Source organism: Hypanus sabinus, chromosome 20 (assembly GCF_030144855.1).
Source record: "Hypanus sabinus isolate sHypSab1 chromosome 20, sHypSab1.hap1, whole genome shotgun sequence".
Taxonomy (NCBI): domain Eukaryota; kingdom Metazoa; phylum Chordata; class Chondrichthyes; order Myliobatiformes; family Dasyatidae; genus Hypanus; species Hypanus sabinus.
In genome coordinates this window covers 39,353,076-39,369,595 of record NC_082725.1, presented here as the reverse complement: position 1 = coordinate 39,369,595, position 16,520 = coordinate 39,353,076, and the positions used below count along the sequence as shown (strand labels likewise).

Sequence of the window (16,520 nt, the reverse complement as noted above, 5' to 3'; positions counted from 1 at the left end):
GGATACTTTTAAAGCATACATCAGTGGACAGATTATCTCATATTCTGCTGGACTGAAAAAACGAATTAATAAAGAGATTTGAATGTTGGTTGATAAGAAATATTCTATCACTCCTAGTCTGCAGCTTTATAAAAAGAGGATCAAATTTTAAATGGAGCATAGTTTACTTTTAACATCCTCGATTGAAAATCAATTAATTAAATCTATGAGTCATTTGTATATATGCTGATAAATCTGGTAAACTATTGGTTAGTCAATTGAAATCTGCTTCGGTTAAACACCAGATTATTAAAATTTGTAAACGAGATGGAAATATGACGGTTGATCTTTTCAAGAATTTTACAGCTCCTAATATCAATCAGAATTTCCTGATGACCCCACTATAATGCATGAATTCTTAAGGAAATTGAATGCTCTGAAATTATCACCTAATGAATGTTTAGTATTAGATGCTCCTATTACGGAACAGGAAATAAAAGATGCTATTTCTTCGATGAATTCAGGTAAAGCACCTGGCCCAGGTGGCTACACAGTAGAATTTTTAAAAATCTTTCTCTACTATACTTTCTCCCTGGTTATGTAGAATCTTTAAGGATGCATTATTTATAGGTAAATTACCACAATCTTTTTATGGTGCCTCTATTTCCTTAATTCTTAAAAAAGATAAAGATCCCACTGAATGTGCATCATATAGGCCTACATCCTTATTGAACGTGGATTCTAAGACTTTTTCTAAAATATTGGCAACTAAACTGGAGAATGAATTGCCTCAAATTATTTCAGTTGATCAGACCAGAGTTAACCGCTATTCGTCCTTTAACATTAGGAGATTAATGAATATTGTTTATACTCCTTCATCTAGAACTCCAGAACGAGTTGGATGACGAGAAAGCATTCGATAGAGTTGAATGGCCATACTTATTTAGTTCGTTCTTTAAATTTGTTCGAGAAATTTAATTTTATTCCACAATTTATATCTTGGATTAAATTGATATATTATACCCCTATGGCTTCGGTACTTTCCAATAATATAAGGTATTTTTTTCAGTTGTTTCATGGCACTAGGCAAGGCTGTCCTCTTAGTCCATTGTTATTTGATATTCCCCTGGAACCTCTAGCTATTGCTATTCGTGACTCACTTACAATACTTGGCATTTCCCGTGGGAATGTGATTTAAGCTATCATGATACGCAGATGATTTGTTACAATATATTTCAAATCCTGAGAAATCCATTCCTGCTGTTATATCATTTCTTACTCAGTTAAGTAATTGTCCTGGTTACAAACTGAATCCTAATAAGAGTGAACTTCTCCCTTTAAATATGCAATTTGCAATTTATAGACGTTTACCATTTAGATTGGTTACAGATGTTCTTACTTATCTATGTGTTAAAAATCACTAAAAAAAATAAGGGTTTATTTGACATTAATTTTTTACCTTTAATAGACCAGGTCAAACAACTGCTTACTAAATGGTCTTCACTGTCTATATCACTGATTGGTCGAACTAATTCTGTTAAGATGATTATTTTACCTGAATTTTTATATCTTTTCCAAGCAATACCAATCTTTCTTCCTAAATCCTTTTTTGATATTATTGACTCCAAAATTCCGTCTTAAATATGGCAGAATAAAAATCCTAGGTTAAGGAAAAAATACTTGCAGAAATCTAAAAAGGACCATGGCTTGGCACTGCCGAATTTAAGATATTATTACTGGGCAATTAATATTCGATATTTAATATTTTTGACACAAGGTGTGGATATTAATGTCAGTCCGCAACGGGTTAACCTTAAATGTAATTCTACACAAGGATTTTCATTGGTTTCGGTCTTAGAGACTTTGCTTCTCTTTGTTCTTTCTAAATTGAATAAACAAATGATTAATCCAATAATTAAACATACATTACAAGTATGGCTTCAGTTTCATAAATTTTTTTGGCTTGAATAAATTTATTTTATCAAGTCCTATTATATCTAACTTTTTCTTTCAACCCTCTGTTATGGATCAAGCCTTTTTGTATGGAAAATGAAGGATATAATATTTATTTTTGAATAACTGTTTCATGTCTTTTGAACAGTTGTCTAGTAAATATAATTTGCCCAGATCTCATTTTTCTAGGTACTTACAGATCAGAGATTTTTAGAAAAAATGATGCTACCTACTTACCCGATTTCATATCCAACTGATATCACAGAAAAAAATGCTTATGAAAACAGTTTAATAGCAACCATTTATGATATGATTATGAAAATACAGTCAGGCATATCCGATAAAATTAAAAATGAATAGGAGAAGGAACTTCAACTTTTTTTACCTATAGAAAAATGGAAAAAAGTTTTCAGTGTTAACTTCTCTTCTATTTGTGCTAAACATACGTTGATTCAATTTAAAATGGTGCATAGGACTCATATGTCTTAAGATAAATTAGCTCGTTTTTACTCTCATATAATTCCGATCTGTGATAGATGTCATTCTGAGGTAGCCTCTCTGACTCATATGTTTTGGTCTCTTTTGGAAAAATTTTGGGAAGGTATTTTTGATACATTCTCTATAGTTCTGCACATTGATTTACAACCTCACCCTATCACTGCAATTTTCGGTTTACCAATGATTGATCTGCTCTCCTCAGCTCGGTGGATGATTGCATTTGCTACTTTAATGGCTAGAAGTTCTCTTTCATTGAATTGGAAAGAGATGAATCCCCCAACTACATGTCAATGGTTTTCCCAAACAATATCCTGTTTAAACTTAGAAAAATTTAGATGTGGTACCTTTGATCCCTCGGTTAAATTTGAAGAAACTTGGAGGCCATTTATTCAATACTTTCATGGAATGTAATTTGACCTTTTCTGATTCCTTTTTATTATTTATTAATTTGAATAGAGGAGCGGAGTTGACGCCATTAATGATTTTATTTGATATAATAGAATAGCCCAACTTAGTTTAGTTTTAGTTTTGTTTAGTTTAGTTTACTTTGTTTTTGATTTTTCAACTTGGGGTTTTTTTCCATCTTTTTATTTCCTTGTATCTTGTCTACATTAAGAGCTTAGGAGGTTAATTATACTGGTTCTACCTATAGTTTTTATTCACGTGTGTTAATTGCCAACAATGTACTCCCACTCTCCTTGTACTATGACTGGTATGTATTTGTCTTTGAAAATTTAATAAAAGGATTCAAAAAGAAAGAAAAGGGGGTGGAGTTTCAAGATGGCGACGTAGACATCTGCCTTTTAGGCGCTCTTCATTTTTTAAGCTATAATCACCCTTTAATCAAACCTTTTCGTACTTAATCATATGGGTTGATATTTATGATTTATTTTTCTTTTTGTACAATTGAAACTTTGGAGGAGAAGGTACGATCGACCGCTAAAATAGTGGAGCAGTGTAAGTTTAAAATCACCGATCTTGAAAACCGGTCTCGCAGACAGAATTTGCGTATTATTGGATTTCCCGAAAATCTCGAGTCTGGTGACTTAACTGAATATTTCTCTAATTTATTGTGGGAAATTTTTGGCGAGGACGCTTTGCGGGTTAAACATACTATTGATCGTGCCCACAGCGTTTCGAGATTTTCAGCTGCGAAAGACAAGCCACGAGCTGTGATTGTCCGTCTCCATTATCCTCGGGAGAAAGAGCTTTTAATTCGATTAGCTCGTCAGAAAGGTATGATTTCTCACAAAAACAACAAGTTTCGTATTGTGGAGGACTATTCATTCGAGGTAATGAGGGCAAGAATTGCTTTTAAACCGGTGATGGCGGAGGTTCATTCGATTGGACCAGCGAATCTCAGAATTACGTTGAGCGACAACAGTCAGCGTTTCTTTAATACTTCGGAAGAAGCGAAGAAATTCGTTGAAGAATATCGCTCTTCTAGTCCAACTTGAACTATGTGTTATGTGGAAGAACTTTTGGAGAGAAGACGCCATTCCGTTTTAGGCTTTAACTTATGAAGCTGCGGTATAGCTTTTTATTTTGGTTTGTAGACCTGGTTTTTTATTATTATTATGATTTACAGATGCTTTTTTAACTTTACTATAATGTCTTTTTTCTTAATTAATTTTTTTTCCCTCTGGATTAGATATACATGTTAAGACTTTGTAATAATGATTTATTTTTAAAAATGTCGTTTCTTCTTCCCATAAGACTTTGCTTTCCGTAAGCGTTTATTTGCCTGTATTTGAGAATGGGATGAATGTTTTGAATTTTTGAACCTTTTTTTATATATATATTGTAGTGGTTATTGAACCCTTTTTTAATTCTATTTTGATAACCTTTTTTTTAAAAAAAAATTGGTGAATTTACATCTATATTTTGTAATATGGTCCTTTCAAAATGTCGTTTTTTCTTCCCATAAATCTTTGTTTTTGAAACGTTATTTCCTTATATTTGAATATGGAATTTTTTTTAAAGGCATATTACACTATTTTAAACTTCAATGGTTATCCTTTTTTTTATTAATGATTTTTTGCTTTTTTATATTATTTTTTCATTTTGATTGATATATATTCTTTTTGTTTACAACCCTGTATTTATATCTGGGTGTTATATAGTTTCTCTTTTCTTTCTTTTCATGAAGTTGCCATCTTGAAAATGGGGCTAATATTAGTGTTAGTTTGTGCGCCTGCCGCTTGGCTTTTTTCCGTGGGGTTGGGGGAGGGGGTAGGGATCTTCTTTCACGCTTTTGCTTTTTATTTTTTTGCTTTTAGTTTATGGGCCAACTTTAAATTATTAATATTGTTGAGGTGTCATGTTCTCCGGTTGCTCCTGAATCATTTTTCCTTCTTCCTGATTTATGGGTTATGTGTCTTTTTAACCTTTTATGATATACACAATTAACATTGGCATGATGGATAAGTCTGTTAACTTTATCTCTTGGAATACTAATGGTTTAAATCATGCGATTAAACATAATTTTTTTTTAAGTATTCCATAGACTAAATGCCAATATTATTTTTGCACAGGAGACCCATATTAGGAGGGAGGATAATCAATGCTTTTTTAGGTTCTGGAAAGGTCAACAATTCCACTCGAATTCTACCGCCAAAATTAGGGGTGTGTCTATTTTTATAGACCCTTCAATTTCGTTTACACATCATGAAATTATTTCTGATCCACAGGGCAGATTTTTGTTGATAACTGGTTCACTTTTTAATTGAAAAGTGGTTCTAGTTAATATTTATGCTCCAAACTTTGACTGCCCTGAACTTTTTAAACGTTTATTTACTTCCCTTCCTAATCTAAATGAATATATGTTGATAATGGGTGGAGATTTCAACTGTTTGAATCCTTCAATGGATAGATCTAAACCTATTCGAATTCTTCCGAATAGATCAGCCTCACTTATTAATTCTTTTATGGTTGATTCGGGAATTACTGAAATATGGCGGTTTTTGAACCCTAAAGATAAAGAATTTTTGTTTTTTTCACATGTATATCACAGTTATTCTAGAATTGATTATTTTCTTATTGATCATCATTTATTAACAGATGTTATTGATTGTAAATATGATTCTATTGCTATTTCAGATCATGCACCTTTGAAGTTATCTATCAAGATTTCGGACTTTTCTAATTATACTAGATCTTGGAGACTTAACGCTACTTTGCTTCAAGATCCAGAATTCATCACGCACATAAAACAGCAAATTGACTTGTTTTTCTCAACAAACTATACAGAAGAGATTGACAGAGGAATACTTTGGGATTCTTTTAAGGCTTTTATCCGTGGACAAATTATCTCATATTCTGTCGGTAAAAGAAAACAAAGATATTTAGATATTGCTTTATTAGTGGATAAAATTAAAGAAATTGATAAGATTTATTCCGTGACTCCTACCAAAGAACTTTATAAGAAAAGAGTTGAGCTTCAAATGGAGCATAGCTTATTATTATCTTCTTCAATTGAGAATCAATTAATTAGGACCAGGGCCCAATTTTATATCCATAGTGATCGAACTGGTAAATTATTAGCTAACCAATTAAAAGCTATTTCGACTAAGCGACAAATTATTAAAATTCGTAAACAAGACGGCAATCTGACTACTGATCATAAAGAAATCAATAACACTTTTCAAGATTTTTATAAATCTTTATATCAATCAGAATTTGACGGCGATCTGTCCATGATGGATAACTTCTTTAACAATTTGAATATTCCCAAACTGACAGATGAAGATCGTAGCTTGTTTGATGCTCCTATCTCTCTGGCCGAAATAGGAGAGGCCATCTCATCAATGAACTCAGGGAAAGCTCCTGGTCCTGATGGTTATATTATAGAATTTTATAAAACTTTTTCTTCTTTGCTTTCCCCTTGGCTATCTGAAATTTTTAATGATGCATCTGTTAAGAAGAGATTACCTCAGTCTTTTTATGAAGCTACTATCTCTCTAATTCTTAAAAAAGATAAGGATCCCACTTTATGTGCATCTTATCGCCCTATATCACTATTAAATGTACATTCTAAGATTCTTACAAAAATTTTAGCTATTAGGTTAGAAAAGGTATTATCACAGATTATTTCAGAAGACCAAACTGGTTTTATTAGGAATCGGTATTCCTTTTTTAATATTAGAAAATTGATTAATATAATTTACACTTCATCACCTACAATTCCAGAATGTGTTATTTCACTAGATGCTGAAAAAGCCTTTGATAGAGTTGAATGGGTATACTTATTTAACATTTTGAGATATTTTAATTTTAGTCCTAATTTTATATCATGGATCAAATTAATATATCATAAACCTGTTGCTTCTGTTCTTACAAATAATTACAGATCTTCTTTTTTTCAATTATCTCGTGGTACGAGACAAGGTTCTCCCTTAAGTCCTTTATTGTTTAATATTGCATTAGAACCTTTAGCCATTGCTATTCGTGAATCTCCTAATATTTTTGGTATTACCCGTAATGAGAAATTATACAAGTTATCACTTTATGCTAATGACTTGTTGTTATATATTTCTGATCTTGACAGGTCTATTCCCGCTATTTTATCCTTGTTGGCTCAATTTGCTAGTTTTTCTGGTTACAAACTAAACTTGAATAAGAGTGATTTATTAATGCGCAAACTTTATTGAATGAAAGGACACCATTTAAAATTGTTGATGATAACTTTATCTATTTAGCTATAAAAATCACTAAGAAATATAAAGATTTATTTACATTGAATTTTCTACCTATGCTTTATCAAATTCAACAACTTACTACAAGATGGTCTCCCTTATCCTTATCATTAGTTGGTCGGATTAATGCTATTAAAATGATGATTTTACTGAAATTTTTATATTTATTTCAAGCTTTACCAATTTTTATTCCTAAATCTTTTTTTGATAACATTGATTCAAAAATTTCTTCATTTGTGTGGCAAAATAAAAATCCTAGGTTAAGTAAAAGGCAATTACAAAAATCTAAAAAAGATGGTGGTTTAGCTCTACCTAACTTTAGATTTTACTATTGGGCAAATAATATTCGTAACTTAATTTATTGGAAATCAGATTTGGATTCACCGTTGTGCCCACAGTGGGTAAATTTAGAATGCAATGAGGCACAGGGATATTCTCTATTCTCCGTTCTGGGTTCTTCTCTTTCTGCCGATTTAGTTAAATTCAATAAACAGATATCCAACCCTGTTGTCAAACATACATTACGAATTTGGTTTCAATTTCGTAAATTTTTTACTCTGAAAAACTTTGTTCTTGATAGCTCTATTTTACTTACTTTTTTTTTCAAACCTTCTTTGACAGATCAAGCCTTTAGCATATGGAAAAGGAAAGGTATAAAATGCTTTCGTGATCTCTTCTTTGAAGGTAGTTTGATGTCTTTCGACCAACTTTCCAACAAATTTGAGTTACCTAAATCTAACTTTTTTAGATATTTACAAATTAGAAATTTTTTATATAAAATTCTACCATCCTTTCCCAATTCAACTTCAATGGACTTTTTAGGTATGATTTTTACCTTAAATCCCTATCAGAAGGGATTAGTGGCTTTTATTTATAATATGATTATGAAGATACAACCTGAAATATCAGGTAGAATTAAACAAGAATCGGAAAAAGAACTTCAATATAATATATCAATAGAAAAATGGGAAAAAATTTTACAAATGGTTAATTCTTCTTCTATATGTGCTAAACATGCTTTAATACAATTTAAAATTGTACATAGAGCTCATATGTCTAAAGATAAGCTTGCTCGATTCTATTCTCATATTAACCCTCAATGTGACAGATGTCATTCAGATGTGGCTTCATTGACCCACATGTTTTGGTCATGTCCCACTTTACATAACTATTGTAAGGACATATTTGCTACCATTTCCTCAATTTGGAATATCGATTTACAACCTCATTTTATTACTGCAATTTTTGAGGATGATAATCAGTTTTCCCCTTCAATTAGACGAATGATTGCTTTTGTAACATTGATGGCCAGAAGGTCTATATTACAAAATTGGAAAGAAGTAAATCCTCCTACCACGTTCCAGTGGTTCTTTCAAACTATTTCTTTTCTGAGCTTGGAAAAAATTAGAAGCACTATTTTTGACTCATCAATTAAATTTGAAGAAACTTGGGGACCGTTCATTCGACATTTTCATATGAATTAATTTGGTCTCTTCCAGACCTTCTCTTTACTTATTCTTGTTCAGGTATGGAGTTCCGGAGTTTTTGGCACTATCATATACAAATAAACTTATTATTGCCCATGTTAGTTTAGTTTAGTATTTTTTTATATTTTTTGCCTGTATTTTTATAATTTTTTCTTTTTCTTTTGATGATTATTTTTATTTTTTTTAATATAACTAGTATAGACTTGATTGATAATGTACTATGTTTTTCTGTTGATATTTTAATAGGATATTGTTATCCTACTATTAATTCAATTTCAAGTCTTATGCATTTATAACCTATTTATTATTATATTATGTTTTTTTATATATGAAATTCAATAAAAAGATTGAAAAAGAAAAAAGAAGAAAGAAAAGGAATACTAGAAATTTAGCCAGTGAAACTGACATCCATGACAGGTTTCCTAAAATTGCCTAATCCAATTCCTTCTCTCATCACCCTCTAAAGGTTTGGCTAACTTATGCCCATGCATTCACTCCCCTCTATTTCTGGAAACAAATGCAGCCCTATAACTCTTGAGACCTCGTTATTCCTCTAACTCTACCTTCTCCACCAATGGCGGCCTGAACTCTTATGTCCCAGAGACTCGAGAATTAAAAATTAATCTTCCATACTCAGGTTATGAGAAATATGGAAGAACTGGTAACTTTAAAAAGTTCTTTAATTGCTTGTTTTATTATTAAAATTTTGGAAGCTTCAAAGAGACCAAATCAAACATCCGGAGCTCTTGTAATAAAAATCTGCAGGGAAAGGTCAACATGAGGTACAAAATCTAACCACGACCCCTGAACTCCGAAACAAAGCTATATCACACAGAATCTATGTCCCCACTTACCATAAGTGAAGCAGGTTTCTGTTTACCACGAGTGATTCTGCAAAAATTAACGCCGCATCATCGTTCAACTGATTTTCTGTCAACCTAATTTCCAAAAGAAAGTCAAAAACTTCTGAAGTTGATCATCGCCCACTTACAGTAAAGGATTTAAGAAAAACTCAAAATATGCACTGATTAGTCAAAGCCAGTAGGGGGATCTACAGGTCCACTATATAAGCTCCTATGTATACTGCTAATTATCCTCAGTGTGCCATCCCTTCTCCAGTATATTCATTCCTAAACATTGATCTGTTTGAACAACTCACTGTAATTTGTCCTAAATTTTACTCTTTCTACATTGTTTGTATTTACTGGTGTCCAAAAGACTACAAACACAAATAACGTAGGTGGCATATTCCTTTCTGTCTTACAGCTCAGTGACTCAAGTTCGACTCTTTCTCCAGTGCTGTCTGTGCACAGCTTGCATGTTTGAAACATCAAAGAATTACAATAACAGTTTGAGAATCTTAGCTTACACAATGTAATATCTCACTGGTCAGAGGCTACACTTCAAACAAGTACTTCCTATATTTGAAGTGCTTTTGGGGTGTCAATAAGACCATAACGCATAGGTGTAGAATTAGGCCATTCAGCCCATCGAGTCTGCTCTGCCATTCCATCATTGCTGATCCCAGATCCCACTCAACCGCATACACCTGCCTTCTCACCATATCCTTTGATGCCCTGTTCAATCAGGAAACTATCAACTATTTTAAATATACCCAAGGACCTAGTCTCCATCATAGTCTGTGGGAGAGCATTCCACAGATTCACTACTCTCTGGCTAAAAGAATTCCTCCTTACCTATGTTAAATTGAGGTCACCCCTCAATTTAGAGGCTATGCCCTCTAGTTCCAGATGCCCCCATCATAGGAAACATTCTCTCCACGTCCATCTCATCTAGTCCTTTCAGCATTTGGTAGGTTTCAATGAGATCCCCCTCTCCACATTCTTCCAAATTCCAGTGAATACAGGCTCAAAACTGCCAAACATTCCTGATATGATAACCCCTTCATTCCTGGAATAATCTTCATGAACCTCCTCTTGCAAGTTAATATGGTGTTTTATAATTTACATTTTTATGAGATGACTACAAGCCTACAGAGGTATTGAGGTGCTGCAGTGAAATATTACTGAATTTCTTGCTGTTCAACCAGATGAAACTAAATGTTCTGATATCAAGACAATTATTACCAAAATGTCTCCAGGGAACAGTTGTCTCGCAGTGCTGCTGCCAAGCTTTTACCGCCTTCTGTGGAAATGCCATTGGCTGCCAGACTAGATAAAGAACGTAAACATTGAGCAAATCAAAGAGTCGCAATGACAGCTTGAATATAGTGATTTACATAGAGTAATAAAGAAACAGTCCAGTTTACCGCATCACAGACATTCAAACCTTGCTTTCAGTTCCTTAGCCCAGAAGCTCTACAATTATCCAACTGTTTCTTTTATCCTCTCCACCTTAAAAGGCTACATCTTGAAAAAGTTTCACCCAAAGCTCTTATTTGCTGAACTACATTGGCTATTGGTTCTCAAATGTCTCCATTTTATATTTCAGCCCTTACTCTTCACTGTCACTGCAATAAATACCAAAGAATCTTGTACTCACCTGACATCCACAATATGGCCATGTTTTCAGCAAACTCTGGAAATATTTGAATACACCTCTCACCAGACACTTCTCTTTTACATTAATGATCTCACCTCTCCACGTTCTCTCTCGCAATGCCCATTAGCAGAAATGGGATGATGGGTGTTCTGAGGTGTTGGTAGTGAAAAACATTGGACACAGCACCAGGGGAAGTCCCCTGCACTTCCTTGAATAGCACTCAGGGATGTTTAACACTCACTTGAATAGACAGCAGATCGACACATACAACGGAGAGGTCATCACACACTGCTTTAAGTCCCCAGAGTAGTGCTTGCATCTGTAACTTCTGAGTCACAGCATGCACTGCCATCGGGTCATGCATGACTGCACTAGCTTTTATAAGTAAGTATACCATTTCATCACAAAGGCTCTCATTGAACCTGCAAGGTGGTTTTCAGCTTCAACACTCATTCTTAAGCAATAAATCTGGATGCACTGGGCAACTTTCAATCATCTTTACAAAAATGTTATTGCCCTGCAAGATATTATCCAGGTCAAGCCATAAAGCCAAGAGCAATTAATTACCTGAGTTCTTGTATTGAAGGGTGATTCCTTAAAGTTTCAGCAAAGGCAACAGCACCCAAATCTCCAATCCGGTTCCCCCACATTCTGTAATTGAATTTGTGACTGATCATCACTACGGGTGCAAACCAACACACTTAAGCAATGTGTATGAACTAAGTAATCACTTCATCATTAAACTATAGGATGCACTCAGGGTTACTCTGTAATTAACTTTCAATCAGGTTTCATAAATTTCCTGACATATCTACTTGCTAGAGAGTAATACCTCTTTCTGGGTAAACAGAAAATGGAAGCAGTCATCTCTTCCAGCAAAGAATTGGATGCTAAGCAACAGTTAGTGAATCCACAACCACGAACGCAAGTGAAGGTCTTAGGTTTATTTTTATTTTATTTAGAGATAAAGCACCAACGAGCCCAACGAGCCTATGTTGCCCAGTTACATCAATGTGACAATTAATTGACTAACCCATATGCCTTTAGAAAGTAGGAGGAAACTGGAGCACCCAAGGAAATCCACATGGTCAAGGGGAGAATGTAAAAACTTCCAGTCAGAGGTGGAATTGAACCTGGGTCACTGGTGCTATGATAGTGTTACTCTACCCTTTACCCATTTTTTCCCTTTTGCTTCGCTCCGATATTTTTTATGCTTTCAGTGGATATCTGCTAAATTTATGATGGTCTGTGGCCGATGAGACAGCTTCACTCTCTTCCTCACGTATCTGCCTTCTGTTTTAGCCTTTGCTCTAGTAGCAACACTGAAATCAGAAAATTGTTGCGAGTACAACTCACTTCGAGAAGCTCGTAATGGTGCTTAATTACACTTACAAATTCTCAACTCAGCCTTTTGGATTGGATTTCTTATCAATCGACACCCTGGTTGGGCCTCAGATGGAATAGTATATCCCAGTTACCCATCTTAAGCAAGGATGGCAAGCATCATGAGATGAAACACAAGAGGTATGCTGCAGTGATGGTATGGATTGGGTGCAGGAGTCATGTGGAGAAGGTAGGAAAGCTGGGGTTGTTTTCCATAGGTTAAGTAAGTTGACATTCAAAGTTATAAAATGTTCTACTGGAATAAGCAAGGAAAATGCTTCCAGTAATAAGAAATCCAGTAAAGGAAGATTAATTTTAATGGCTCTCTCTATCAGGAGAGAGGATTTTAAAAATTCCAAGAATCAATCAGTATATGATATTAAATGACTGCCTGAAGGATGCTGTAGAGATCAGTAAGTTGCAAAGGGAAATCAGGTGAAACTGAATACTTTGTGGGTAAAAACAAGGATCATTCTTTCAAAGAGTCAGTGCAATCAAAGTGGGCTGAATTAGATTTTAATGAACTATAAGATTCTACAGTAATTCAATCATGTTTGTTTTTGGGTGGTGGGTTCCATCTGCTATTGTAACAAGGCAAAAATTATAACAAACATAAGGTATTTTGAACAAGCTAGAAATGTTGAGCAATGCACACAAAATGTTGGAGGAATACAGCAAGTCAGGCAGCTTCTATGGAAGGGAATAAGCAGCCGTCATTTCAAGCCAAGATCATTCATCAGGTTTGGAAAGGAAGGGGGCAGAAGGGATAATGAGAAGGTAAGTAAAGGGGAAGGAGTGCAAGCTGACAGATGATAGGTTAGACTTGGTGAGGGGCAAAGTGGGTGGGTGGGGGGAAAGGGGATAAAGTAAGAAGCAGGGAGGTGATAGGTGGACGAAGAAAAGGACTGAAGAAGGAATCTGATTGGAGATGAGAGCAGACTATGGAAGAAAGGGAAGGAGGGTTGGGAGAATTAGATGGAGGTGAAGGGCAGGGGAGGAGAAGAGAAGGGTGGCTGCACCAGGAGCACTGGATACGATGGATGACCCCAGCAGACCCACAGGTGAAGTGTCATCTCACCTGGAAGGAGACTTTGGGGCCCTGAAATGTATAACTGAATCAAATACATAATTTTGTTTTGAAATACTAACAAGTTCACACAGAGGGGATTCAGTGTATTTTTCTTTAGTCAACTGGAAAAAGCGCAGAGGTGCGGGTTACGATGGCTCAACTGGATGCACTCTCCCCTTCAGGTGGGGTGGGTTTAAGGTGTAAATCCAATTTATAAATTTGATCAGACAATGACGAGGAAGTACTCCAAATAATGGGGGAGCTGGAAGTGCCCTCTTTCAGTTCAATTATTAAACCAGGTGGAAGTAAGAAGCCCACAGTGCTATTTCACTGCAATGGCCAATATAACAGTCAAAAGCAGCAAAAATAGATTTATCTTATTTGGATTTATAAGATCTTATAATAGAACATTGGTTGCTGTGTTTTTTGTTGTGTTCTTTGCAGCTATATCTTGAATACCTTTCTTTCACATTGCAGAGCATGGTAGAAATCCTTGGGAGGCATTAAATAAATGCTAATTTGTTCTTTGTTTCTATGAATAACACTGGGTTCAGGACAGATAGCAATTTATTTTACACTATATTTTTCTATATCTTTTCCAGGAATTTCTGACACTCATCAAGTAGAGGGTTCTTATTATTCTCATTATTGAGAGAAAGTATGTTAAGTCTACTCTGAATTTAATAACGTAGTGAGATCGAAAGTTCAGGATAAATTACATGACAGAGTGGTAGTGATTTATTGGTGAAAGATCCGAGACAGGACAAGCTCAGTCACAAGTTGCAAACTGGTAAACCACAATGAACAGAGGAAATATGCAGAAGAAAATATTTCCCAATTTCCTTTTCAAAGTGGATAGTAACAAGCTGTTTAAGTGTGCTACATTTGTGTAAGTGAGACTCTGGCCTACCAGTTTGTCTGTTCAACCCAATACAAATGGCATTATAGCCTGAAAGTTACGTTTCCGGATGTCATCGGTCGTGAATGCTGAGGAAGGTTTAAAAATTTGTGAGTACTGTTTATCGTGCAACAAACTCTCCCAAGGATAATCAACAGTACTGCAATGCTCAAATTGCATCAGCAGTGAGATTTCTTAATCACAATGATCTGGAAAACTTCACTTTCACCTGATTTTCAGAAACAAATGTTAAAAATGAGCACCCAACAGACTGTTATACCGCAGCCTTCAGGCTGACAGCTTATTCTGCACTGAGCTCACACTGAACACTGAGCTCTCCTTGTATTTTGAAGAACTTGCTGCGAGCAAACCCACTTTACGATGCTTATTTATCTAGACTTAGCACTCCCAGCGATGGGTGCCACAAAACTGCACCAAGAGCCTTCCGCACACTATCGATACAACGCAGGAGTCAGTTTCTTCCCAGAATGTACTAGGAGCCAGGATCTTAATTAGATTTCTCAGGAGGATACTGGTTACGCGAGCTGCACTTTCACAAGGATTTCACCATTGAGATCCTCAATCTCATAAAACTTCAAAATCACACAGGTATGCCTGCAATGTTCCAACAGTCAAAGTCAAGGTCGCTAAGTCTCCCAACTTCCTGGCTTCAGGATCACCCCAGCTGATGGTATTTTAACATCAGTTCAGTGCTCAGCAATGCATTAGGCTAGTCAGTGATGCTCTCCACTCCACCTACTTCCGTCAACCGAGCAGGGACGAGACAGACTGGAGGAGGAGCATTTACTGTTAATAGGTTTCCCCAAGGTGCTGGCTATGACAGTCAGACCTTGTGTAGTCAGTAGATCTCCATTCACAGGTCAACCACATGTAGGTGAGTGCCGGAATCTGAGAAGTTGGTGAGAATAATAAAACTAATGATTAATACCAGATGAGTATATATGTATGTACCCTGAGTGTTTGATTCTGGAAAGGTTCTCAGAAGCTCCCTAACATTCATTCTCCCTAACACTCATCCTCAAATCACACACAGTTTGATAGATATGATTACTAGTTGTGTACCCTGCAGACATACTACCATGATAAATGATGTCCAGGAAATGACATAGCTTAAAATGAATGCAGGCATTTCCCTCGTAAACAGATGACTAAAACAACCAGCTCAGTTCAGTCTCTGCCAGCTATTGCAGCAAGATTGCACAAGTCCACATGTCCTTGCAGTCTTCATCATGGTCCTTGCAAAAGTAATGCAAATGTTATTCCTTTTCATGCAGAAATCCTGTTCTTTTCAGAAAAAATCTGCAGAGAGCAGTAATTGCTGTTCAAGGCCAGCCTCCTTTATAAGCCTGTGTGACTTCCCATGGCCTCTTGACATGGTGCTCTACAGTTCCTGTACAGAGTGCGCTCTGTCTCCTCTCCTTTGAATCCTAACTTGAGGGATGGACCAGCCTCACACAAGCATTAGAATTTGGTACTCTTGTAAATACATAATGACAGGGTGAAATTGCAGAAGCATTTATCTAGTATTTTCCATTGACAACTTCTTAAACTGCCCAAGAAGGAGAAGGAACTAAAGAATGGAAAACATGAACAGAACCGGTATTCAGCTAAGTTACTTGGCTTTGATCAACATGAATTGCACAAATAACAGTTACTGTACAACTTTAATGGAACAGCACTTCTATCCTCAAAAATAAAATCTTAATCTCCTCACCACTTGGACCTCTTAAACATCTTGTGTTTTTACGTGGGCTTGGAAACCAGGCTTAAAATATCTCCCCTGTGGTTCCCTGGCCATCTTTGAGATGTGGGCGTTGCCTCAGGATGTATGTGCTCTCGCACTCCTAAGGGTCACCTCCGGTTTGAGAGGTGCCCATTGGTGAGCCTGTGCACTGACAAAGCAGGCCTGGCGCAATGGCAAATTCAGTGGCTTGAAGTTGGCGACTGCAGGAGAGATTATAATGTCCTCAGAGAGGAGCCTGATTGCCAGCCTGCTGACAGTACTCGCGTGGTTCCTGGCAGACAATGACGCACAC

General features: G+C 35.6%; 1 protein-coding gene across 2 annotated transcripts in view; it reads right to left on the bottom strand.

Annotated features, from left to right (window-relative positions):
- nod1 (nucleotide-binding oligomerization domain containing 1) overlaps positions 1–16,520 on the bottom strand; it is a 73,141-nt gene that overhangs the window by 3,440 nt on the left and 53,181 nt on the right. For both annotated transcript variants that reach the window (XM_059945364.1, XM_059945363.1), the window contains 3 exons: positions 11,681–11,764; positions 10,699–10,782; positions 9,466–9,549 (listed from right to left, as the gene is read on the bottom strand). In XM_059945364.1, the coding sequence (XP_059801347.1) occupies positions 9,466–9,549; positions 10,699–10,782; positions 11,681–11,764 (252 nt within the window). The remainder of the gene's footprint in view (positions 1–9,465; positions 9,550–10,698; positions 10,783–11,680; positions 11,765–16,520) is intronic.